Raw genomic sequence first — 24,866 nt, 5'->3', positions numbered from 1 at the left:
GAATAAAGAAAAGAGTGGTCACATAAGATGGAAAGAAAATGCACAGAGGTTAGGGAATCATCTAGAAAGCGTGTCATATGAAGGGGTAAAGGGTCGCAAGCAAGTTCAGGTTCCCTAAAGAAGACAGTACAAAGCTGGTAAGAAATTAAGTTTAGCTTCTGAGGCTGCTGTCTTCTTATCAGCACCAGTTCTTTGACACTGTACACACTTCAAGCTACACATAAAGGACCACGACACTTCTTTGAGCTATGACTTATCTGTGTTAAAGATGTGCTCATTATCAATGAAACCAAGACTGACTTAGACTCAGGTTATTCTTTAAGGAAAGAAAGTATTTATTTTTAAAGAGATTTTTGTTATAGGCCACATGCACTCACAGGAGAGACAGAGAGAGACCAAGAGACAGAAAGTGAGAAATGAGCCCCTAGGGGGTATGACCATGCTGCACGTCTTCTCCTCCAGTTTCCTCTCAGGATTTTGCCATAGGGCAGATGCCACCACGTCCTCCTCTCAGGATTTTGGGCATGTATGCACATGTACCCAATGTGAGGTTTAAGCCACTGGGCCTGGGACTCGAACCTCAGTTGACTATGTGGGGAGTCCAGTGACATTACCAGTATTCCACCTGCTGGTCCCAATATTTATTTATTTATTTATTGTGATTTACAAGTCACCAGGTCCAGGACTCGAATTGCAGTTGGCCATCCTGTTGGTCCCAATATTTATTTATTTATTTATTGTGATTTACAAGTCACCAGGTCCAGGACTAGAATAGCAGTTGGCCATGTGGGAATCCAGTGCCTTAACTACATGCCACCTGCTGATCTTGACTCAGGTTATTTCAAACTTGTGATTGCTTAACACAGCAGAGGCTTTTATAAAGCTTCATTTACGGACATGGGGCCAGTCCGAATGGCATTTAGATTAACTCAAACCAAGTCTGGTAGATATGTATAGTTCCTTCTAACAATCAGAATTTACTTTCCGAGGAAAGCTAATAACAGTATTTATTAATATCACAATTTATGATGTATAATAATGTATATATCTGCACGTATCAATTAGTCATGCTCCTAGAGGCCTCTGGAGGATATTATTACAACTATTTACATGCTTGAGTGTTCTAACTGTCTTTTGTTACCAGTGTGGTAGTGGAGCTCACTGCCACAAATGTCTATTACATGCAGTGTTTCAAGTAATACTACATGACCTGTAAAGTACAAAAACATAGGATATAAGAGCTAATTTGTATCAACTCTTAAACATTAACTAAAGGGAATAGATAACATAAGTTTGCCATGCTATTCTTTATCTGAACAAAGGCAGAGACTAATCTATAAACCAGAAGCAAGAAGACAATGTAGAAGAAATGGCAGCAGATTACTGGCTTCTTCTGTCAGTAATATTTTGGGATACATATTATAGAAATGGTTACTTTAATCCCCAGAAATGCAGTTATTGGAAAACATCCATCCAAAGCATCAGAAAATTGTGAAAGAATGCAATCTCTGGAATGTCTTCTGAGCTTGCTAGAGTTATTAACTGTAGCAAGTTCATCAGTAAAGACAATCCACTGACTTTGGGACCACAAGGCAAAAAAGAAAAACCAAACTTATCTGTGGTATCTGGGTGCTGTTATAGCAGGAAAGAATAGACAGGTAGGGAAAAGTCTGGTGATGGGCTTTCTACATCGAGAGTATGACCCAGTTTCAAGTAAATTTTCAAGAATTATCATATCCTCAAGCAAATTAGTGGGAGAGGAAATGAAATTCCTATTCTGCTCTTAAAAGTCAGCTGAATTAGAAGAAAACAACTGAAAATTACAAACAACAGGAAAATTCTGGAATTGAAATAGGAATTCATATAGCCAAACAGTTCTCTCTGCTTCAGTTAAATGTTAATATGAAACTAAAAAAAAATTAACACTACATGGAACAAGAGCATGAGCATGAGTTCAAATGTTATATTAACTGAGGAAAACAAGTATGAACATGAAAAAAATTGAAGGTACAAAATTTTATAGAGCCAAAATTATTCCTGCTCTCTCAGAGAAGCAAAGGTAACTTTAACAGTCAGTACAGGCTGAAAAGAAATGGCGAGCTGGCAAAGTGACTGTGCTGTGCATGTATGGTACTCAACAAACTGAGCAGTCAGCAACGAAACTGTCATACAAGGATGACTTTAAGGGATTTTTGGCAGAGTGCAATTCACCCAATCTATGGGCAGTGAAGAAAAATGGTCTACACAGGCCCTTATATGAAGGTCTATACCTATTTATATTTCAAATAAACATAAATGTTCATTTACAGACTTCACAGTACAAGATGGAGCTGAGCTACTTTTCAGCTGAGCATTAAGTATCATTGTAGAACATGTAACAACATTGGGAGGCTTAACATTATCAATTATTAACACTAACTGACTGCTTGGAATTATTTACTTAGACTGCTTCAGCTAAAATGAGATTATTGAGAAATTAAGATTCTAAAAGAGACAAAAGAAAATTAAATAATCTCAAAATGTGGACCTAGTTAACATGTGGAAATGTGTATCTAAGTGGAGAATTTTAAGATGGAGGAGCACTGTCCTACAAAAAGTGGTGGAATCGGGGCTGGCAGGTGACATGGTGGTTAAGAGCTCTGGACTCCCACATGCCCAACTGCGGTTTGAGTCCCGGATCTGGTGGCTTGCTTTCTCACTTTCTCTCTCTTTTTCAATCTGTCCCTCTCTGGTCAAATTAAAATAAATAAATAAAGTTAAATAAATAATTCTTTTTTAAAAAGTGGTCGAACAAAATTTAAGACAAGATGCACTTCACAATTTCATTTAGGGACAATTTTGTAAAACATGAGAGTCACAATACTGATCAATAACTGTACCGTGCTAAAGACTTAATAATAATTAATTAATAATTAATAACAATTATAGAATAATTATCCATTTGGGGCATCAATAACATTTTTGAAGTGCAAAATAATGTATTACATTACATTTCATACTCTATAGGAAGGCTAACAATGCATACTGAAATGAATGGAAAAGCAGCAAAAGGTTAATAAACTTTTTATCATTTCCTAGCTGCTAAACATCAAATGACCACTGAATTAAATGAATCATTTTTCATTCATCCAAAGTGAAGGTGTTAAAGGGTGAAACATTCTTTAGATGGGTAGCAAGAAGAAAAGAAACAACTTTTTTGAAAAGGAAGAGACTGTACTAAAGAAAATAACAAGAAACAATGCACAAAATTGTGAAGAAATTCCTTTCTTCTTTTTTTTTCCCCCTTCAATTTTGCTATAGGGCATGTACGGTCACCAGAGAGGGAAGGAAATAAATCACCCCTCAAAGGAGTATGGCCACATTTCAATCCCTTCTCCTCCAGTCACCTCTCAGGATTTGGGGCATGCAGGACTGTGGTGTGGCCATCCCCCCTGGGGGGTGATCTCTCTGTCTCTATAATGAGCACATGCGCCCTACAGAAAAAAAAAAAAAAAAAAGAGAAAAAGTAATGTCACTTCAGAAGGTATATGTTCAATTCTCTTAATGATTGTTTCTTGCTGTTTTGTATTAGGTACAGATTACCTTCCCTTCAAAATGCCAAATAGTGCCTAGGGTTAAGGTTTCCTGTAATCCATTTGTAGTTTCTTTTAAAAATGTTCAGTCTCTAAACAGTCTAATTTGAAATGCTAATGTTTATTTTACTGTTAATAGCAAAATGTTTCAGTATGACTTTTTGATGTTCTTGTTAATCTGCCAGACCATGATAGCTACAACAATGATTTCAGAGTAAGATCCAGGTTTGAACTGTGTCTCCTCCATTTCCCAGCTACGTAATCTTGGAGAAGTCACTTATTATTTCTCGATCTTACTTTTTCCATCTACAAAATAGGGACCATAAAGAGGACTTCATGCAGTGGTTAATGTAGTAAAATTAAATAGAAGTGCACAGCTACTTGCAGAGTGACAAGCATGAACTCAGCGGATGTCTCTCCACATGCTTCTAGCACTCCTTTAACCCCAAATACTGGATGGCAATTCTGAGATTCCAAAGAAGGTAGAAGTTCAAATTAAAATGATTTTAGTATCTTGTTTTGAACAAGCAGTGGTTTTGTTAAATATGCATCTTGATGTCTTTTTTTATATCTGGCTAATGAGAATTTTTGTATTTCAAGATAAAGGGAAACTTAACATATTCTTGTCAAAGAAGCAACTGAAAAGCATTCTCTAAGCTCTTTTATACATTGCTTGAGACATGTTAAAGTCTTTCTGGAAAACTGTATGGCAATGTATCACAATGGGTATAATCTGTGACCATACATTTTATATTGATAAATTATTACAGAAAAGATTATAAGATATGTACACACATGGGTTATTTCCATGGACGTTCATAAAACACAAAATTAGATGCAACTTGAATATCCATCAAAAGAGAATTGATGGGAACCAGCAGTTAGCGTAATGGCTATGTCGCTGGACTCCCACGTAGTCGACCGCGGTTCGTGTCCCGGACCCGGTGGCTTAAAACTCATGCCAGGCGCGTGTGCGTGCGTGCCCAAGATCCCGAGAGGAGAATGGAGGAGAAGGGATTGCGGCGTGACCATTCCCCTGGGGGGTGATTTCTTGCTTTCTGTCTCTATGTCTCTCTCTGTCTGTCTGGCGAGCGCACGCGCCCTACAGTGAAAATCTCTCCAAAAAAAAAAAAAAAAAGAATTGATTAATGCATACCTATACATTTTAACCTAGTATCTATAAAAGATAGGCATTATTAATTGGACATACCTAAGCATCTGAATTATCTATAAACAATAAGAATTATTACTGGGACTAGCAGATGGCATAATGGTCACATTGTTAGACTCCCGTGTAGTAGACTGTGGTTCGAGTCCCAGAGCCAGGGCTTGAAACTCATGTTGGGTCCATGTGCGTATGTGCCAGAAACCCCAAGAGAGAATGGAGGAAAAGGGAATGTGGCATGGCCATGTCCCCTGGCTGGTGATTTCTTGTTTTCTATCTCTGTCTCTCTTTGTCTTTCTGGCAAGCGCATGTACCCTATAACAAAAATCTCTCTTAAAAAAAAAAAAAAGAATTATTACCACGGTAATAATGAAACAATGCCTAGAAATAAATACATCAATTTGGAAAACAACCTCTTGATAAATTTTTATTGGTTAAGCCATAGAGTCTTGAAACTAAGTTAACAAAACTTTATAAAATCACTTTTATCTGGTAAAATTATCAGAGGACAAGTTAAAAAAAGTTATTATTATGTACAACACAAAAGTGATAAATAAGTCAATCAGGAAACAGTAACTACTGTATTCCTCAGTTTAAAAAAAAAAATAAAAAACACATTTACCTGATGATGATGAAGTTAGTGAAGTTGAAGATGAATCAAGAGATGGTCCAAAGAGAGGATCCCAAGCAAGTAAATCACTGGTCCCTTTTCTACAATAATGTTTAAAAAAAGAATTTTAACAAAAGAATATTTTAATTTTATTAGTATAAAATCTAATCACTTATCTTTATTTCATAGAATTCTAACAGCTCAATATACATGATTAAAAAGTTGGATACAATGCCAATGGTATTGTAAAGAAATTTAGTTAAGAGATGTAATAAACCACTGTTCACTGTTATAAGAAGTACTTATAATACTAGTATGTTAAGTTGGGAATAATTGTGGCTTTTCAAATAAAGAATGAACAAAGAGTTTAAATGAACTACCCAAAGACACACAACAACTTGATTCTAAAACAGTCTCAGATCCACTGACGTATACCTAGCACCTAGTCTTGGACAGAAAATTTAAGTGATTTGAGACTAGGTAGAAATTTTATAAAGCCATACTTATTTTCAAGGATGAAGAAAACGGGTAAAGGAGTGGGGTTTTGTTTTGTTCTTTTTTTTTTAAAGAAAATCCTTCTTAAGTCTGAAAGGTAGCTTAAATATTTTAATGGTATGAAACTGCCAGTATTATGATTTTGTTTGTTTAAAAGACTGAGAGTATGTATGTCTGCTAGAGAGACATAGAGAGGGAGAGGGAGAAAGCACCTTCTAGTGGGGCGTGGTTATGCTGCAACCCTTCTACTCCATTTCTCCTTCCTGTTGTTACTGTGAGCATGCAAGCACAAACACATACTCTGTGTGTTTTCTTTTTGTAGAGGTTTTTGCCTTAGGGCACATGCGCTTGCCAGAGAGAGAGAGAGAGATAGAGACAGTGATAAGGAAAGTGAGAAATCACCCCCCAGGGTGGATGGCCTCACTACAATCCATTCTCCTCCTGGGATTTTGGGGCATGCATGCACACATGCCTGGCATCAGTCTCAAGCTACTGGGTCCGGGATTTAACTGCAGCCGACCATATAGGAGTCCAGCAACGTATCTGCTATGCCATTTGCTGCCTCCCCACCCTCATATTTTTCAAGTTACCAGGTTAGGATTTGTACCACGTAGTAGGCCGCATGGGCTCTAGCTCCCTTAACCATTAGGCCATGAGACTGACCCAAATCTGACATTATCTTTAAAAATATTTTTTTTAATCTTAAAGTAGCCATACAATAATGAAAATGTTAAAATGTTACAATTATCTAAAAATACATACCAAGTATCTCAACATGTACCTACATAGAAGCACTTTCCACGTCGTATGATAAAGTCTAGCATTCCAACTGCATAAATTATTCCTGCTAAGTTTTAAAACACTTAGCAACTTATTTTTAAAAATGATAAATCCAACAATTCTGCTCAACTGGTGCCTTGGAAGTATTAGGCTGTTGCAAAAGCAACTGCAGTTTCAGACCATTAATTTTAAATCATTATAACTAGGCTCAAACACATCTTTATAAACCGAAATAAGAAACATTTCAATCAACACATTTTTGTTGGGTGGGGGAGTAAGAAAGCACCCCACATGGGGGATGGACACAGTTCGATCCCTTCTCCTCCATTTCTTCCTCCTTTTGAGAGTCTAAGCATACACATGTTTTTCAAGCTGCTGGGTCTGGGACTTGAATCATGAGACTGGCCAAGTGGGATCCAGTTGCTTTAAGCACCACATTACCAGCTGGCCCATATTCTTTCTTTTCAACTTAACTGAGACACTGCTTCATTTTGAAGTTTGGGAATTATACAGTCCATTATTCAAGGGTACAGTTAAAACTTAAGGAGGAAATGAGAAAACTGCCATGAGAATAACTGACAATATATATAAATGATGAGATACCATCATTTATATAAAAGCAGTGAGGTTCCAAAGCCAACTTTAGTTGAATGAACTAAAAAAAAAAAAAAAAAAAAAAAAATCATAAGGAAAAATTTCAAGTGAGAAATCATTTAAAACATCTAAAAACTCCAACATGGTATTTCGCAGTTCAGAAAACCGGGTGATCAATAGCACTTTACTAGAATTGAAAATAGAGAGGTAAGAAGCCTCTCTAGAAAAAAAGGATAAAAGAAGGATTTTAAATTTATAATTTAAATGTGGCAAGGAGGAAGGGGCTGAATGGCAGAGCAACTTCAGAGCAGTGTATACATGACATTATATTTTTGTCAAAACCCACAGAATGTACAAAAGCCAAAAGAGAGCCCTAATGTAATCTATGGGTAATTATGATGTATCAATGTAGGTTCACCTGTTGTTACAAATCTACCAGTCTGGTGAAGATTTTTTATTGTGAGGGAGGCTGGGCATATCATAGAGCAGATATCTATACCTTCTGCTCAACTTTGCTGCGTCCCTAAAACTGCTCTCGAATACAAAATACTTTATTAAAAAAAAAAAAAGAAACATGGAACTTACTCATTGGGTGGAACAGATGGCTTTGATTTTGTTAACTCCTCATCTAATTAAAAAATTAAAATATTATAAAAAATTTATAACCTGAGAAATAAAATATTTTAATGAAAAGAAAAAAACATATACATATCTTAATACTATGATCAATTTAAATATTTTGGAACTGATAACAGAAAATTATAAATAAAAATAAATAAATTTTTAACAAATTTTCTATCATACATATTAAAATAAAAGCTGAATTTCTTCTAAGTCTTGATTTTTTTTTTTGCTAGTCTCTGGTAAGAAATTACTTAAGTCAACTAAACTATAATATTCATTAAAATGAAACTGCTGTTTAAAAGAGAGCATATATGGACTGCAACTTTAAAATTGAGAAGAAATATTTAAATGCTTACATAAATTTTACTCGAGAATCTTAACGGATGAATCATGGAAGTATTGTTGAAGTTTTAAGACTATCAGTGATCACAACATTAACCGAAAGTAGTTATTAACTCTCAAAGGAAGTACTATTTTGAAGCATAAATTTTTTTGAGCAACTTGAAGCAAGAGTCTTCTTTCTTCATTAAAGTGTGTTTTGCTACCTTTTTTTGTTTGTAACATGACTTATTTCATAAGCAACTGGTGAACAGGAAAACAGCATCACTAATGCAGAGGTCATGTTGGTGCATAAGCAGTTCTCCCTGCACCTTAATGCCCTATCACCAAGCAGTGAGAGCTGATGAATGCACAGTACATCCAAATGGGTGATGCAGAAACTGCAGGTGTACAGTGAGGGGAGTACACGCTGTTCATGATGCCTGATACCCACCCACATGACATTCTTCCATTTGGCTGTTTGGTTGGTTTTTCAGCTTCAAAGTGCATATTGCGACGCTCTCCATCTTTCTGCATTTTGCCTTTATATCCATAACTCAGTAGCCTCGATGTATTCTCATTTTCCTTACACTCCCTATCATCAAGCTACCATCAACATTTTTTTAGAGGTAAAATTCTTACTTTTATTTTGGCATTTAATATAAACTTAATGGGTCTTTCAAATTATGCTAAAACTTACATCAGGGTAGATACTACAATTCTGCTCAGTGTTCTGTTTACAAATTACACAGCTTTCAAATGGGCTGCCTCAATTCTATTCTAACCACAACGCTTGTTATTGTTAATGTGTGATTCGGCAAAGGGTGTTAACACCTTAAAAAAGCTTTCGGTATAATTAAGTTACTATATTCAAAGACATATAATAGGAATTGCAATTATGCTATGACTTAAAAATAGGTAAAGCTAACAGATTACTCATCTTATAAATGCCTACTGGCTCATGAGACTGAGTATGCCAGTGAAAAACAGTTCAATATTCTTTTTTTTTTCCCTAATTTGCCAGAGGACATGGGCACTGTCAGAGAGGGACAGAGAGAGAGACAAGGAGAGGGAGAAAGCAACCCCCCAATGGGATGTGGTCACACTGAAACCCTTTCTCCTCCATTTCACTATCCTGTCAAGATTTGGGGCCCAGCATGTTTTTCAAGCCACCAGGTCAGGGATTCAATCTACATGGTTAGCCATGTGGGATCTGACTCCCTTAACCACTAGGCCTCAATTCTATTCTTGGGGTTGGCCATGTGGTCGATCCTATTTTAGCATTTTTAATCAGAAGTGAATCTTAGGCTTTGCTGAATTCTGAAAAATGTTGTAACCATATATTAAAGTTTATGGCATGTTTCTCAGAGCTACCAGAAAAAATACAGGTAAGTTATTTTCTCTTTAAAATAAGTATCCTTATCAGTCATTAAGGATCAATGATGAGAAAAGACCATTTATATCTATAGCTAAAAAAGGCATCAACTACAAGACTAACAAATTGCCTAATTAGATTTAATAGAAATAAAATAACCAGTTCAAATACCAAACTTACTTGATAAATTCCGATTCATCTGTACCTAAAACAGAAATGCAAAAACTAAATAAGCATCATTGAACAAATAATTTAACTTAGTAATAAAGTATTTGGCAAAATGTTAACACTGGGATCCTAATTTTAAGTTTTTCTTTTAGTAAATTTGCTCAACTGTAAACTTTATTTACATAAAAGATATGTAGGAAAAAATTTCAGTAGTTTTTGTTTTATAATAAAAAATAATACATGTACCTTTACGCCCCAATAAAATATTTTTAAAGGTTTAAAACAATATCCATAGCAGGGCACTATAACTTGCCAATATAAATAATTTAATATAAAAAAGAAATAACACAAACATCTGAAAATCAATGTTCAAATATTACAATCTTTTTTTAAGTCAATAGGCAAAAACATAAAATATTACACTTACTGGACTGTGTCTCTAGTAGCACATGAAAAGAAAAAGAAAGACAGACATAGTGTTCAGTATATAACTTAAAATATTATATTTTCTTGTTATAATAGCTTGTCTATTTTCTTTGGAATCATACCTAAATACAGACACCTTAACAAACATACATTGTTGGGGGGAAAGTTTTTGCTAGAAAAACAAATTGAATTGAGCAAGAAAACAAAATCAAAGTTACCCTCTTTTCAAATCCAGTGTTAATTAAAATTGTTCTGATTATTTATTGTCTGAGTGTGAAAATAATACATGCTGTTTTAAAAACAAATAGAAAAGAGAGAGAAAAAAAAACACATAAGAGTACACTTAAATTATCTGTGATCTTACTACCCACACAGAAATGCTTAGCATTTTGGTATATATTCCTTTAGACTTTTATTATTGGTGTGTGGATGTGTGTATGTGTGTGTGTGTGTGTGTGTGTGTGTGTGTGTATCCCAAATTAGGTATGTTCTTATACAATGAGTGTTTGTAATGGTTCATAACTTCCTAGCTCATATCCACCATATTTTAAGAAATTCTCTGTATAACGGGATATTAATGTTAAATAAAAACTCACTTCAGAAATATTTTTGGTAAAATACATAGTTCTAAAATTAAATTCTAAAGTGCAGAATAAAGGAAAAAAATCTGTTTTTCTCAAATAAATACATATAAACTATGTATTTATGTTGTACTTTATATTAGACAATATGAAGGAGTAAGAACTCTTATTCTCCTTTATCAAGAACAGATTTAATATTAATCATGATGATCATGTACAAATATACTTGCCATTGTAAGACATGATTTTTTCCCATAGTGTAACTTCTGAACTTGGACCCAACATCAATGGGAACATCATCAATGGGAAGATTTATCATAGTAATGTTTTATTTCTCCCTCAAAAGATTTAATATAGTAGCTTAGAACTGAGAAATCAAATGCTACTACTAAAAAATCTTAAATTTGCCTTTCCTTGAATGAAAAAGCATAGAAAAACAAATGTTATAGCAAAAGACAAAGATAAAATTTAATCTTTAAATTCATGTTTATGGAATTCCCTTTACATAAGGTTTTTTTTACATAAGATTCACAAAATGGAAGAAAAAACTTTGATGACAATAAGATCAACACTGCTAGTTCATGACATTCTGCCTGAGACATACAACAAATACAAAAGTTTAGCTTTTGCTTGCTTTTAAAAGTATTTTATAAGAAATTGAAAATGTAGAAAATTTACTGTTTCTGTCATTTGTTGTATTTCATAAATAGTGTTCTTACTTACGGATATTGCTGGGGAGAGGGTTATATTTCCTATAGACACTTTTAATTCATCCAAAGATGCCATTGTGTGATGTGAATTATTTGGATGCATAGGTTTGATTTCTATTCGATACTTCTTTGGTTCTTCATCTTCAGAGTCAGAATCACTAGATGAGTAGAAATGGTTCTCTTTGGTATGTGAATATCAGTTAAAGAATTTAGTTTTTAAAGTATCTCAGTACATAACAAGCTTTTTACACATTTATTAAAAAAGAAAACTGAAAGAGTAAATGGACTTCAATAGAAATAAAACTACTAATTTTTATTAGTAAAAACAATTGAAATATGGGGCCAGCAGGTGGCCCATATTAAGACACTGGACTCCCACATAGCAGCCAACTGCAGTTCAAGTCCCAGACCTGGTGGCTTGAAGTTCACGCTGGGCTTGTGTACGTCCATGCCCGAAATCCTGAGAGAGAATGGAAGAGAAGGTATTGTGGTGTTGTCACCCCCCTGAAGGGTTATTTCTAACTTCTGTCTCTGTCTCTGGTGAGTGCATGCACTCCATAGCAAAAATCTCTCTCAAAAGAAAAAATCTGAAATAGTCTATATTTTATTATAATTAAAAACTTTAATAAGAGACTTTATGTATCACATTATTTTGTTATAACTGGCTATTTAAATGCCAACACAATTCATAGGAAAACACAGATGATAAAAGGATATCATTCTGATTTGCTTCTGGTTTAATACTATAGCCTTCTTCATCAACATCAGGAATGTTCTATGGCGGAAAAAATTACTGTAATGGCAACTCTAACATTCAAAGTATTAAAGATTAGCAAAACAGTCTCTTAGACAAATAAAATAGAAAGATTTGTCAGTAGTAGATAAGGCTATTATCAGTAATATATAAGGCTATTTTATTTTGCTAAATCATTTATCAAATATCAACAGTTATATACCAGTTGTGTGACTGGCCCACATGGGAAGGGAGCTTCCTGGGCATGCCAGCACATGAACATATGTCCCTGGACTGGGCCAGCTGAGACTGGTGGTGAACTGTAGTGTGGGGACTGTCAGAGGCACACCCTCTCTCTCTCAAGGAAGAAACAATAATAAATAAACAAATGAATAAATCAATCAACAGGTTAGCAAAATTATTAACCTATGGGAAAATTATCTTTTTAATTATCTTCAAGTCACATTCAACATTTCACAAGTTTGAAAGAGGACAGACAAACACAGAAGAAACATTTTCAGGGCAAGAAATCACCAAGGTGAAGACCAATTCAGATTGTTCAAATCTACAGTTTCTATTATGAGTCAGTTAGTGTTAAATGTTATTTTTAAAAGTACTATCAAGTTTAATATTCTCCATGCTCTAAGAAGTCATCTGAAAAGAGAACATCCATTGCCTCTCTAAGCAGCTTTAAAGTCTGGATGGTCTAATGACACTACCTATGACAAAGCATCAGTATTTGCCAACATCCCATGAGGAGTGACAACTAGACATCAGATCCTTCTGAGAGAAGTAGCCTTGTCAAAACAAAACAAATACAAAAATCTTGACCCTAAAAACTGATCAAGTGTCTAGATCCAAATGCCAATTTACTTAACATAAAGAAGTAAAACATAATACATTACAGGAATGCATCCAGCAAAATCCAGCCTAAAAGAGTTTACAAAACAAACCAGCTAGTCTCTTAGATAAATAAATAGAAAGCTAAAGTGAAAGAAAGAGCAAGAGAAAGGGAACCTATAGATTAAGAGGGACTTAAAGGACTTAGCAACAAATTCAAACAAACAGCAATAAAAGTGATATTAAGAGGGGCCAGGCAGTTAGCGTAATGGCTATGTCGCTGGACTCCCACATAGTAGACCACGGTTCGCATCCCGGACCCGGTGGCTTAAAACTCACACTGGGCACGTGTGTGTGCGTGCCCAAGATCCCGAGAGGAGAACGGAGGAGAAGGGATTGTGGCGTGGCCATCCCGCCTGGGGGGTGATTTCTTGCTTTCTGTGTCTGTCTCTGTCTGACTGGCGAGCTCATGCGCCCTATAGCAAAAACCTCTCCAAAAAAAAAAAAAAATGATATTAAGAGATAATGATAGGGTCCAGTAGCCTAATGGTTAAGGAATCTAAATCCCACAAGGTTTACTGTAGTTCAAAGCTCCATCTGGCATCTTAAAAAACACAGCAGGAGTAGCATGAGTATGTACATGTCACATGTGCTCCAAATCTTAACAGGAAGGAAAAATGAAGGGACCAAAGCAAGACCACACCTCATGGGAGTGGTGCTTTCTCCCTTTTCTCTGTCTCTCTCACAAGTACATGTGCTCTTTGACAATTAAAAAACTGAAAAAGATATAATAATAATAAATGCTAAATAGCTACTTGAAAATACTAAGGAGTTAATGCAATTTTTGTTAAGGTCTTTGTTATAAGGTGCATGCCCTCACCTAAGAGAGAAAGAAGAAAAGTGAGGATACACCCACCCCCTAAGCAGGATGGCCATGCCACATTCCGTTCTCCTCCATTCTCCTCTTAGAATTTTGAAGGGGTGTGCGCACGCGCGCGCGCGCACACACACACACACACACACACACACCCCTAGTGTGATTTTCAAGCCTTTGGGTCCAGTCCTTGAACTATGGTCAGCCATAGAAGAATCCAGTGCATTAACCACCATGTCATTTCTGGCCTCTGTAAATTATTTTTAGGTGGTATTATGATCATATTTTAGAAATATATATATATATAAAATATTTAGATGAAATTAATTTTAAAAGATGCAGCCCCTCAATTTTTTAAAATACATAAACCTTTTTGAAAAAGGATAGGATATGAGTAACTTCCCTATCAAGATAAACTATTGGTTTTTTAAAAGGTTAGTGTTATTGCTATTATTTTAATTTGACTGGAGAGAGATACATAGAGAAAGGGAAAGTGAGAAAGCAAGCTGCCAGTTCTCTGACTTGAACCATGGTCTCCCATGTGGGAGTCCAGTACTTTAACCACCATGTCACCTGCTGGCCTCCCAGCCTATTGATGTTTTTAAAAGTAGTTAGTAAGACAAGGCTATAATAAAATGGAAATAAGGCCAAGCCCCAGTGGCACAGGCGATAGGGCACTACTTCAAATAAGGGAGATATATGGGGAGGTCTGGATTTTGGATCCTGAGTCAAACTGAACATGCCAGGCATGCCAGAGATACTGGGGGCAGTACTGCAACATGGCAAGACCATGTCAGGTTCCCTAACTCTCTCATGAAAGAAACTCAAAAGAGAAAAAAAAAAAAAGAAGAAGAAGCAACAAATAATGAAGAACTCCTTCTGCTGGCCATTGTTTTACTCCATTTCTCAAAAGGAACTATGATTGTCTTGTAATGGGTTCTTTAAAAAAAAAAAAAAGAGGGTATCACAAAACAGTAAGCACTTGCTTTCATCTAGTAAATTCTTTCCACATCAACAGGTACAGATCTACCCAATTCTTTGTAACATTTGGCTAATAAACATCAAGTAAGTGTTTAAATACATATTTAACCAGTTACCATTTCAATAAATGCTTTGGTATTCCCGGCTTTTTACTAATATAAGCAACACTGAAATAATTATCTACCTTTTCCTTCTCTCCCTCACCTCTACATATGCATACTGATCGAGAGAGAGAGAGAGACAGTGACAGAGAGGGTATAAAGTTTTGTGAATATAGATATAACAGAAAATTCCTAGTAGAGAGACTGCAGGGTCAAAAAAACAAATGTGCATTTCTTATTTGGGGCAATAACAACAAAATATCCACAAGATAGGCTGTACTAATTTATATTCCTACCAACAATATAAGTGTATAAAAATTTATATCAGTATGATTAGATACTACAGGAATGTCATTCTAATTTGCATCAAAATGAGATTACTATTGTGAGCAACAACATATATTCAACAATTCGCCACCTTTATTTATGTTGCCTGTTTTTATTCTATGCCCTATGCTACTGGTCACTTGCTTACATTTTGTACTAATTTCTATAAAAATTGTATAAAGGAAAGTAGTTAGCCTTTGTTACATGCCTTGCAATTATGCTCTGCAAGTTTATCTTCAGTAATTCAAATCCTTTTATGTATGTTTTCTCATTTTAAACACTTTTCACTTCTACACAAATCTAGCAGTCATTTCTTACATGACATTAGAATTTTCGGGACCAGCAGTTAGCGTAATGGCTATGTCGCTGAACTGCCATGTAGTCGACTGTGGTTCAAGTCCCGGACCCGGTGGCTTAAACTCATGCCAGGTGCGAGTGCGTACATGCCCAAGATCCTGAGAGGAGAATGGAGAAGAGATTGTGGCGTGGCCATCCAGCCTGGGGGGTGATTTCTCGCTTTCTGTCTCTCTGTCTTTCTGGTGAGCACATGCACCCTATAGCAAAAACTTCTCCAAAACAAAACAAAATAAAACAAAACAATTTTATTCTCCTCTTTACAAGTTCTTTCCTAATACCAGGTAAGTATTAGGTAAAGTTAAAAACTTTAATAATACTGATAATACTGATCACTATAAAACAGTATCAATTAGCTACTAAAATAACTTTAAATGTTTTATTTAAAGGGAACATACACAAAAGAAAGTATTAAAGGATTTTATTAAATGCTGAAATCACCAAATAAATGGTATACATAATAAATTCAGAAATAAAATGCAAACCACCAATATATCTATTGATTCTTTTTCATGAATTAGTTAACCAAGGATATAAAAGAGGCAAGTAGCAAGGTAAATATTATAACTCCAAAAACACCATGGAGATTTCAGCCCTAGGGGTCATACGAAATCTATTTCTTAGTTTTCATACAATTTTATTAACGAATCAAAATTCCTTTTGATTTGAAAGCTGAAATATGAAACAAAAATACAAGTTTCATCTTAGTTAAGTAACATAAAACATAAAATATTTGTGTTTCACAAAATATTTTTAGTTATTCATTCTAATATACCATTTATGCAAAATGCTGTTGGGCCAAAGGAAACAATAGTTATGCAAGCAAGAACAATAAGCAGAGACAGATTGTTTGAAACTCATATACTTACCAAAAACATGATCAGTGTCTAATGCACAATTTGAAAAACATGTCTATCTACACATTACTTACAGCATTTGGTAAATTTACTCTCCCATTGTAACCACAGGGAGCCCCGCCTGATGTCTTCTTTAATTATATATAGAATACATTTAACCAAAAAATATATGCAAACCTTTAAATAAAACAAAACAAAGGAAAGCAAAACAAGACAAAAGGCACAGAAAAGTGCTAATACCACAGTTGTTGTTGCTATTATTTCTAAAATGACAATCTCTTAAATGAGTCTCAAATATGTAAACAGATAAATTATATTTTAATAGAGCTAAGAATAAACTAGTAAGAGCACCACATTTAAAAAAAAACCATGCAGATGTGATATCTGGCACATTTTTCAAGAAAAAGCATTATGATAATGGTACTATTACTCTGCACCACTCCAGTTTTAAAAGTAAAACAACTACTTTTAGTTAGTAGAAATATCTTTTTATTTAATATTAAAGCATCTGGCAATACAAAGCAAAAAGGCACCTGTAAACTAATTTTAATAGTAAATTTACAGTAACATGCTTAGCTTCTTTCTTTTAAATATTGCTAAACAACTCAGATATGCTAGGTTTCCTTAAGAAAATAGCTAATTTAGGAGCAGCAGGTGGCATCATGGTAAAGGGCGCTGGACTCCCACATGGCAGGCCACAGTTCAAGTCCCAGACCCAGCAGCTTATTCTCTCACTTTCCCTCCCTCTCTCTCACTCTGTCCCTTTCTGGTCAAATTAAAAAAGTAAATAAAAGAATTAGGTTAAATAATTATTTTTTAAAAAGAAAATAGCTAATTTAAATAGTTTATATCAAACTTAAAATTACTTACGAGTGAATCTGCATCAGGGCCTTCCCTAGTAAAACAAACAAAATATCATACAAACTCAATTATTACAATTTTCTGTTAATTATACTCTATTTAAAGTGTTTACCTTAGCATTTAACTATAACTTTTACTTAAACTCTACAAAAATATTTACACAAATCAAATCATGAAGATAAAAATAAGTATTTTCTAAAATTTGTTCTTTACAATACAGTCACTAAGATGAACTGACTGCTACATTTAAATTTTTACTTATGGGCCGGTTCCATAGGGCAGCAGTTAAGTGCAGCAGTGCAAAGAGAGCCAGGGAGCCAAAACCCACACAGGCATCCACAGTTCAAATTCCAGAACTGGCAGCTTGACAAACACACCAGGTACATCCAAGTATGTCCAGGAACCTGATGAGATGGAGAAATGGAAAACCAGGGACCAGTAGATGGCATACTGGTTAAGTCCCTGGCAGTAGCTGACTGTGGTTTGAGTCCCAGATCCAGCAGCTTAAAACACATGCCAGGCATGTGTGCGTACGTGCCCAAGGTCCCGAGAGGAGAATAGAAGAGAAGGGATTGTGGTGTGGCCATCACTCTGTCTCTGTTTCTCCAGCGAACTCATGTGCCCTATAGCAAAATCTCTCTTATAAAGAGAGAGAAAGAGAGAGAGGGAGAGAGAGAAATGGAATACCAAAAGGATTGTAGCATAATGAAGTCCCACTGGGGGTTCTTTCTCTCTGTCCTCCTCTCTTGTGTACATACGTACCCTCTGGCATTAAAACAAATTTACTTACAAACCAATTGATTTAACTTTGATATGCATTTCCAATTATTATGAAAAAAGATTAGGTTTCATTCCCTTAGCAAAACATCTTTTTCATAAATACTCAAGAAAGACATCAGCAGAAAACATGGTAACTGTAGGTAAAAGGCACTTCATAATTGATCTTAATTTGTTAATCAAATACTACAAGAAAGAGAAGAAGAGACAGATATTTAGAATGGGAGAAAGTCAAGATAAAAAATATGTAGATAGGTAGAAGACACTAACACCCAAAACACAAACTGTTCTGTTATGTGAAAATACAAGTGTCTATCAAAATATTAAATTTTGTTAACAGTTCTGCTGATAATGCTAGAGAAGTGGGGTTGTTAAATTAATTTTTAGGCAGGTTACTAGGTCAACAAATCACTCAAGACTTTTGATTAGCATCTCTTCGGTCTAAATGGACTGAGTAATTATGGAAAGAAAAATTCCTTTAAGTTCTACTTGGTCTCTGATTGAGTACAGCTCAATGCTTTTCAACCCTGCTGTACATTAGGAATCACATGGGCTGCTTAAAACAGAACAAAAACTATGCTGGAGCCTCATACCCAGCGAATCTGATTTAACAGGCCTCAAGTGGGACCTGGCATTGGTCTATTTGTTTTAATTTCCAAGGCAGTTCTAATCTGTAATCAAGCAGAAAACTTCATTTAGCTAATAATATTAACTCAATTTCTTACATACTAATTATATATTCTTTGTATACTTTACTAAATTCTTATTTTTAAAAGAAGGCAAAGGACTAGCAGTTGGCATAGTGGCTATGTTGCTGGCCTCCCATGTAGTTGACAGCGGTTTGAGTCCAGACCCGGTGACTTAAACTCACACCAGGTATGTGTGTGTGCATGCCCAAGATCCCGAGAGGACAACGGAGGAGAAGGGACTGCAGCATGGCCATCCCCCCTGAGGGGTGATTTCTCGCTTTCTGTCTCTCTGTCTTTCTGGCAAGCGCACATGCCCTATAGCACAAAGGCCCCTCGCCCAAAAAAAAAAAAAAAAAAAAAAAAAAAAAAAACCTAAAAAAAAAGGTAAATCAAGACTTAGACTGGACCAAATATGTCATCTAAAAATGATGACCTAGTATAAGTGGAAAAAACATATCGGGGGGACCAGCAGGTGGTGTGGTGGTTAAGGCACTGGAAACTCCCACATGGCCCCAACTATGGTTTGAGTCCCAGACCTGGTGGTTTGCCTTCTCACTTTCTCTCTCTCTCTCTCCCCCTCACATGGCAGGCCACAGTTCAAGTCCCAGACCCAGCAGCTTATTCTCTCACTTTCCCTCCCTCTCTCTCACTCTGTCCCTTTCTGGTCAAATTAAAAAAGTAAATAAAAGAATTAGGTTAAATAATTATTTTTTAAAAAGAAAATAGCTAATTTAAATAGTTTATATCAAACTTAAAATTACTTACGAGTGAATCTGCATCAGGGCCTTCCCTAGTAAAACAAACAAAATATCATACAAACTCAATTATTACAATTTTCTGTTAATTATACTCTATTTAAAGTGTTTACCTTAGCATTTAACTATAACTTTTACTTAAACTCTACAAAAATATTTACACAAATCAAATCATGAAGATAAAAATAAGTATTTTCTAAAATTTGTTCTTTACAATACAGTCACTAAGATGAACTGACTGCTACATTTAAATTTTTACTTATGGGCCGGTTCCATAGGGCAGCAGTTAAGTGCAGCAGTGCAAAGAGAGCCAGGGAGCCAAAACCCACACAGGCATCCACAGTTCAAATTCCAGAACTGGCAGCTTGACAAACACACCAGGTACATCCAAGTATGTCCAGGAACCTGATGAGATGGAGAAATGGAAAACCAGGGACCAGTAGATGGCATACTGGTTAAGTCCCTGGCAGTAGCTGACTGTGGTTTGAGTCCCAGATCCAGCAGCTTAAAACACATGCCAGGCATGTGTGCGTACGTGCCCAAGGTCCCGAGAGGAGAATAGAAGAGAAGGGATTGTGGTGTGGCCATCACTCTGTCTCTGTTTCTCCAGCGAACTCATGTGCCCTATAGCAAAATCTCTCTTATAAAGAGAGAGAAAGAGAGAGAGGGAGAGAGAGAAATGGAATACCAAAAGGATTGTAGCATAATGAAGTCCCACTGGGGGTTCTTTCTCTCTGTCCTCCTCTCTTGTGTACATACGTACCCTCTGGCATTAAAACAAATTTACTTACAAACCAATTGATTTAACTTTGATATGCATTTCCAATTATTATGAAAAAAGATTAGGTTTCATTCCCTTAGCAAAACATCTTTTTCATAAATACTCAAGAAAGACATCAGCAGAAAACATGGTAACTGTAGGTAAAAGGCACTTCATAATTGATCTTAATTTGTTAATCAAATACTACAAGAAAGAGAAGAAGAGACAGATATTTAGAATGGGAGAAAGTCAAGATAAAAAATATGTAGATAGGTAGAAGACACTAACACCCAAAACACAAACTGTTCTGTTATGTGAAAATACAAGTGTCTATCAAAATATTAAATTTTGTTAACAGTTCTGCTGATAATGCTAGAGAAGTGGGGTTGTTAAATTAATTTTTAGGCAGGTTACTAGGTCAACAAATCACTCAAGACTTTTGATTAGCATCTCTTCGGTCTAAATGGACTGAGTAATTATGGAAAGAAAAATTCCTTTAAGTTCTACTTGGTCTCTGATTGAGTACAGCTCAATGCTTTTCAACCCTGCTGTACATTAGGAATCACATGGGCTGCTTAAAACAGAACAAAAACTATGCTGGAGCCTCATACCCAGCGAATCTGATTTAACAGGCCTCAAGTGGGACCTGGCATTGGTCTATTTGTTTTAATTTCCAAGGCAGTTCTAATCTGTAATCAAGCAGAAAACTTCATTTAGCTAATAATATTAACTCAATTTCTTACATACTAATTATATATTCTTTGTATACTTTACTAAATTCTTATTTTTAAAAGAAGGCAAAGGACTAGCAGTTGGCATAGTGGCTATGTTGCTGGCCTCCCATGTAGTTGACAGCGGTTTGAGTCCAGACCCGGTGACTTAAACTCACACCAGGTATGTGTGTGTGCATGCCCAAGATCCCGAGAGGACAACGGAGGAGAAGGGACTGCAGCATGGCCATCCCCCCTGAGGGGTCTCGTCTCGCTTTCTGTCTCTCTGTCTTTCTGGCAAGCGCACATGCCCTATAGCAAAAAAAAAAAAAAACCTAAAAAAAAAGGTAAATCAAGACTTAGACTGGACCAAATATGTCATCTAAAAATGATGACCTAGTATAAGTGGAAAAAACATATCGGGGGGACCAGCAGGTGGTGTGGTGGTTAAGGCACTGGAAACTCCCACATGGCCCCAACTATGGTTTGAGTCCCAGACCTGGTGGTTTGCCTTCTCACTTTCTCTCTCTCTCTCTCCCCCTTTCTCTCTCTTTGTGTCTCTCTCTTGTCAAATTAAAATAAATGAATAAAAAAAATTAAATAATCCTTATAAAAACACATATTCGTTTTTTCCCTCTATTTTAATTTTCCATTTGTGAAAACATGTATCATCATGCCTATATGCTTAGAATTTCCTTGAAGAATTTTTATCAAATAGTTGACCGGAAGTTTTATCTTAGATTTTAAGACTTAGATAATTTTTCAGTTTTCTCTGTAGTTTTGATTGATTTTTCATACTACACATGTACTGTTTTATAAAAATAAGAGCATTTAAAGTGTCCATTTCAAAACACTAAAGCTTCCATCTATAATATCTTTAACTTTTTTTAAAGAATTACTTTATTTAATTTTATTTATTCATTCATTTATTTTTAATTTGACGAGAGAGAGAGAGAAAGTGAGAAAGCAAGCCATCAGGTCAGGGCTCAAACTGTGGTCAGCCATGTGGGAGTATCCAGTGCCTTAACCACCACACCACCTGCTGGTCCCAATATATTAAAATTTTAAAATAGTAAAAAAAGTTAATATTTAAAGTCAGGGGAAAAGCAATTTACTTAGAAAGGTTTATATTTTTTGTACTTTAGGTGCATACTTTTTTAAATAATATACTCATATTTTAATTCCATTTTTCCACAAACTATTTTTTCCTTTTGTTATGACAGAGGGCACAGGTGAGGTGCTCAGAAAAGAGCACTTTTCAACAGGGCCTTGTCATACTGCAATCCTTTTCCCCCAAATTCACCTTCCCATTAGGATCCTGCACATGTGCTCAGCATGTAAGTTGCTGGAGCCTAAATTCCTGGTTGGCTACATGGAATCCAACTTTCCATATAGCACTTACCTAATACATCATGGGACCTGATACATCATGGGGTTGATTCTACATGTATTCCTTTAAATATATTTTTTCCAAATACAAAACAATAGTCTTATTCTTAATCACTTAAAAGAAAAAAAGATCTTGATAATATTTACTTACACAGATTCTGCGTCCTTTTCCTTTTTAATTATTCCTGGCAAAGCAAAAGTCTTTCTTTTCCTTGGTTTGATACCTTTAAGATAAATGTAAAATGTTATATAGATATAACTGTTCCTAATAAACATGTTGAACTTAAGACTAGATCCTGCAAATTGACAATTTAAAATTGTGTAAGTTTATGGGGTACAATTGCTGTTTAGGATTTATGAATACATCATGTATCCTGACAGAATTTGCTCATGACCACTGATGCTGATTTGAATTAAAATTACCTTAAAATAGGTATCAGCTATTAAACACTGATATTTAAACCAGTTATACTTTGTTTAGATCTTTCTTATGGTCCACTATTCATCAAAAGGTTACTGAACATTCATCTAACCAGTGAAATTCTCTTTTCTTGTCCTAAGCCAAGTCACCTCAGGCAAAATAAGCATAGGAAATACATTAAAATTCTAAGAAAGTGCATTATTTTAGATTTTGTTATAAATATAGGGCAATCTTGCTCCCTGTCTAGGTCACAAAATATTAATGTATTGTTTTAAATAAAAAGATGACCAGGCAGACCCTTTAGAAGTGTAATATAGGAGTTTGCAATAAGGTGTTCTTTTGTCTGTATATTACCCTAATACTAACAATTCTTCAAAGGAATCCTGCCATAACAGAAGGGTAAAGATCAACATTTTTCCTAACATGACAACTCTTCCTCCTCTTATTGCATGACAGTTTTTTTTAAAGATCAGTCATGTTATTAACTGTTGAGGGAATTCAGCATTTAAAGCTTATCTGCTACTTTCTGCCAAGTTGGCAGTAAGAGACCTTAGCTCACCTAAATTAATCCCTCCTCTTACGGATGGGGAAATTCAAAAGTTTTCTTTATTTTTTAACTTACTGCTTTACAACTAGTAAATATTACTGCTGAAACAAGAATCCAGGTGTCACAATATAATGTACTTGCTATCATGCAAAGTTAACTCCTTAAACTACTCATTTACACAGCACTTATATTTTGAACATCAACGATACTTTTAATGTTCAGTCTAGGTATTATTTATTATTCACACTTTACAGAAATGGAAGTTGAAGTTCAGAAAACAAAAGTGATTATGTATAACACACCAATCTCCAGATTCTTACATAGGGGTTGGGGGGGGAGATTTCTTCCAATTATTTCCAATAGGTCAAAAAGTGAGATATGAAACATGAACAAGAACAGTAGGCATCTCTTGGGTTTCATTCAGTGAAAAACACCTCTTTAGGGCTGGCCCTGTGACCTAGTAATTAAGAGAGCCAGATCTTGCTGGGAACTGCTGGTCTGAATACAGTTTTCTGAGTGGGGAAGGCTGTGGATTAGAAATAAATGCACAAAGACACACAAGTATAGAAAAGCGAGGATCGGGTGGGCTCGGCTTCCCTGATGGGAGAAGTTGCGACCTCGCCCTCAGGTTTTTTCTTTTAAAGGGCAGAAAATGGAGTAAGAGGAAATGGAATGCAAAGCCAGCTGTTTCTGGATATAAATCATCTAAAGATGTAAAAATGACTGGCGCCACGTAATTTCTCTGATCTTTTGGGGGGAGAATCTGAAGAACACATGTAGCTTCCTTTAGCATCCTACTGCCCTACAGTATAGGGTATCAGTAACAACAGGAAGATAACCTGTAACAACAGGCAAATAGCTTTTTTCGTATATAAAGGTTCTCAATAGCCATTGCTAGAGTAGCTCAGGGAAGGATTTCCCCTTGCGTCTAAAGGTTACATGTTTTCTCAAATTGGGGCTCTCTACAAGATCCCATGTGGCCAACCACATGGCCCAAGTCCTGACACTGACAGCTTAAAAAATACACCAGGTATGTGTGCATGCATACCCAAAATCCCAACAGAAAGGGGAAGGGATTGCAGTGTGACCATGCCCCAACAGGAAACTCTTTCTCCCTCTCCCTTTCTGTTTCTTTGCTTCTCTCTGGTGAGCACAAGCACCCTCTGTCAATAAGAGAAAGAAAAATCTACCTAAATTGGAGTCAGGCTTGCTGTAGACTCCTCCAAATCAAATTATCACCCATTTTGATAATATTTACATTATTGAATAACTTCATTAATTAATGAAATGGTACTACAGAATGAGCATTATGCATTAATGTGTAGTGATGAGTTTCATATTCATGATATTACAAAGTTTAAAGATGGATGTCAATACAGAAAAACAATCTCAATATATTTTGGAAAACATGCTATATTTAAACTTTTAACATGTATATCTTGGTCCAGCTTTGTAGCACAGGCCATAAACTA

The 24,866-nt window shown here is 35.5% G+C and overlaps 1 protein-coding gene across 1 annotated transcript in view; it reads right to left on the bottom strand.

The window, feature by feature from the left end:
- Positions 1-24,866, bottom strand: part of FCHO2 (FCH and mu domain containing endocytic adaptor 2) — a gene marked incomplete at its 5' end in the record, with an annotated part of 111,228 nt that overhangs the window by 29,835 nt on the left and 56,527 nt on the right. Inside the window, 8 exon segments of the mRNA XM_014584139.2 lie at positions 5,360-5,448; positions 7,802-7,844; positions 9,714-9,738; positions 10,129-10,140; positions 11,432-11,607; positions 12,136-12,193; positions 17,356-17,380; positions 22,578-22,650. Of these exon segments, the coding sequence (XP_014439625.1) occupies positions 5,360-5,448; positions 7,802-7,844; positions 9,714-9,738; positions 10,129-10,140; positions 11,432-11,607; positions 12,136-12,193; positions 17,356-17,380; positions 22,578-22,650 (501 nt within the window).

Source organism: Tupaia chinensis, unplaced genomic scaffold (assembly GCF_000334495.1).
Source record: "Tupaia chinensis unplaced genomic scaffold, TupChi_1.0 Scaffold145717_1, whole genome shotgun sequence".
In the NCBI taxonomy this organism is placed as follows: Eukaryota; Metazoa; Chordata; class Mammalia; order Scandentia; family Tupaiidae; genus Tupaia; species Tupaia belangeri.
This window is presented reverse-complemented; position numbering and strand designations above follow the sequence as displayed.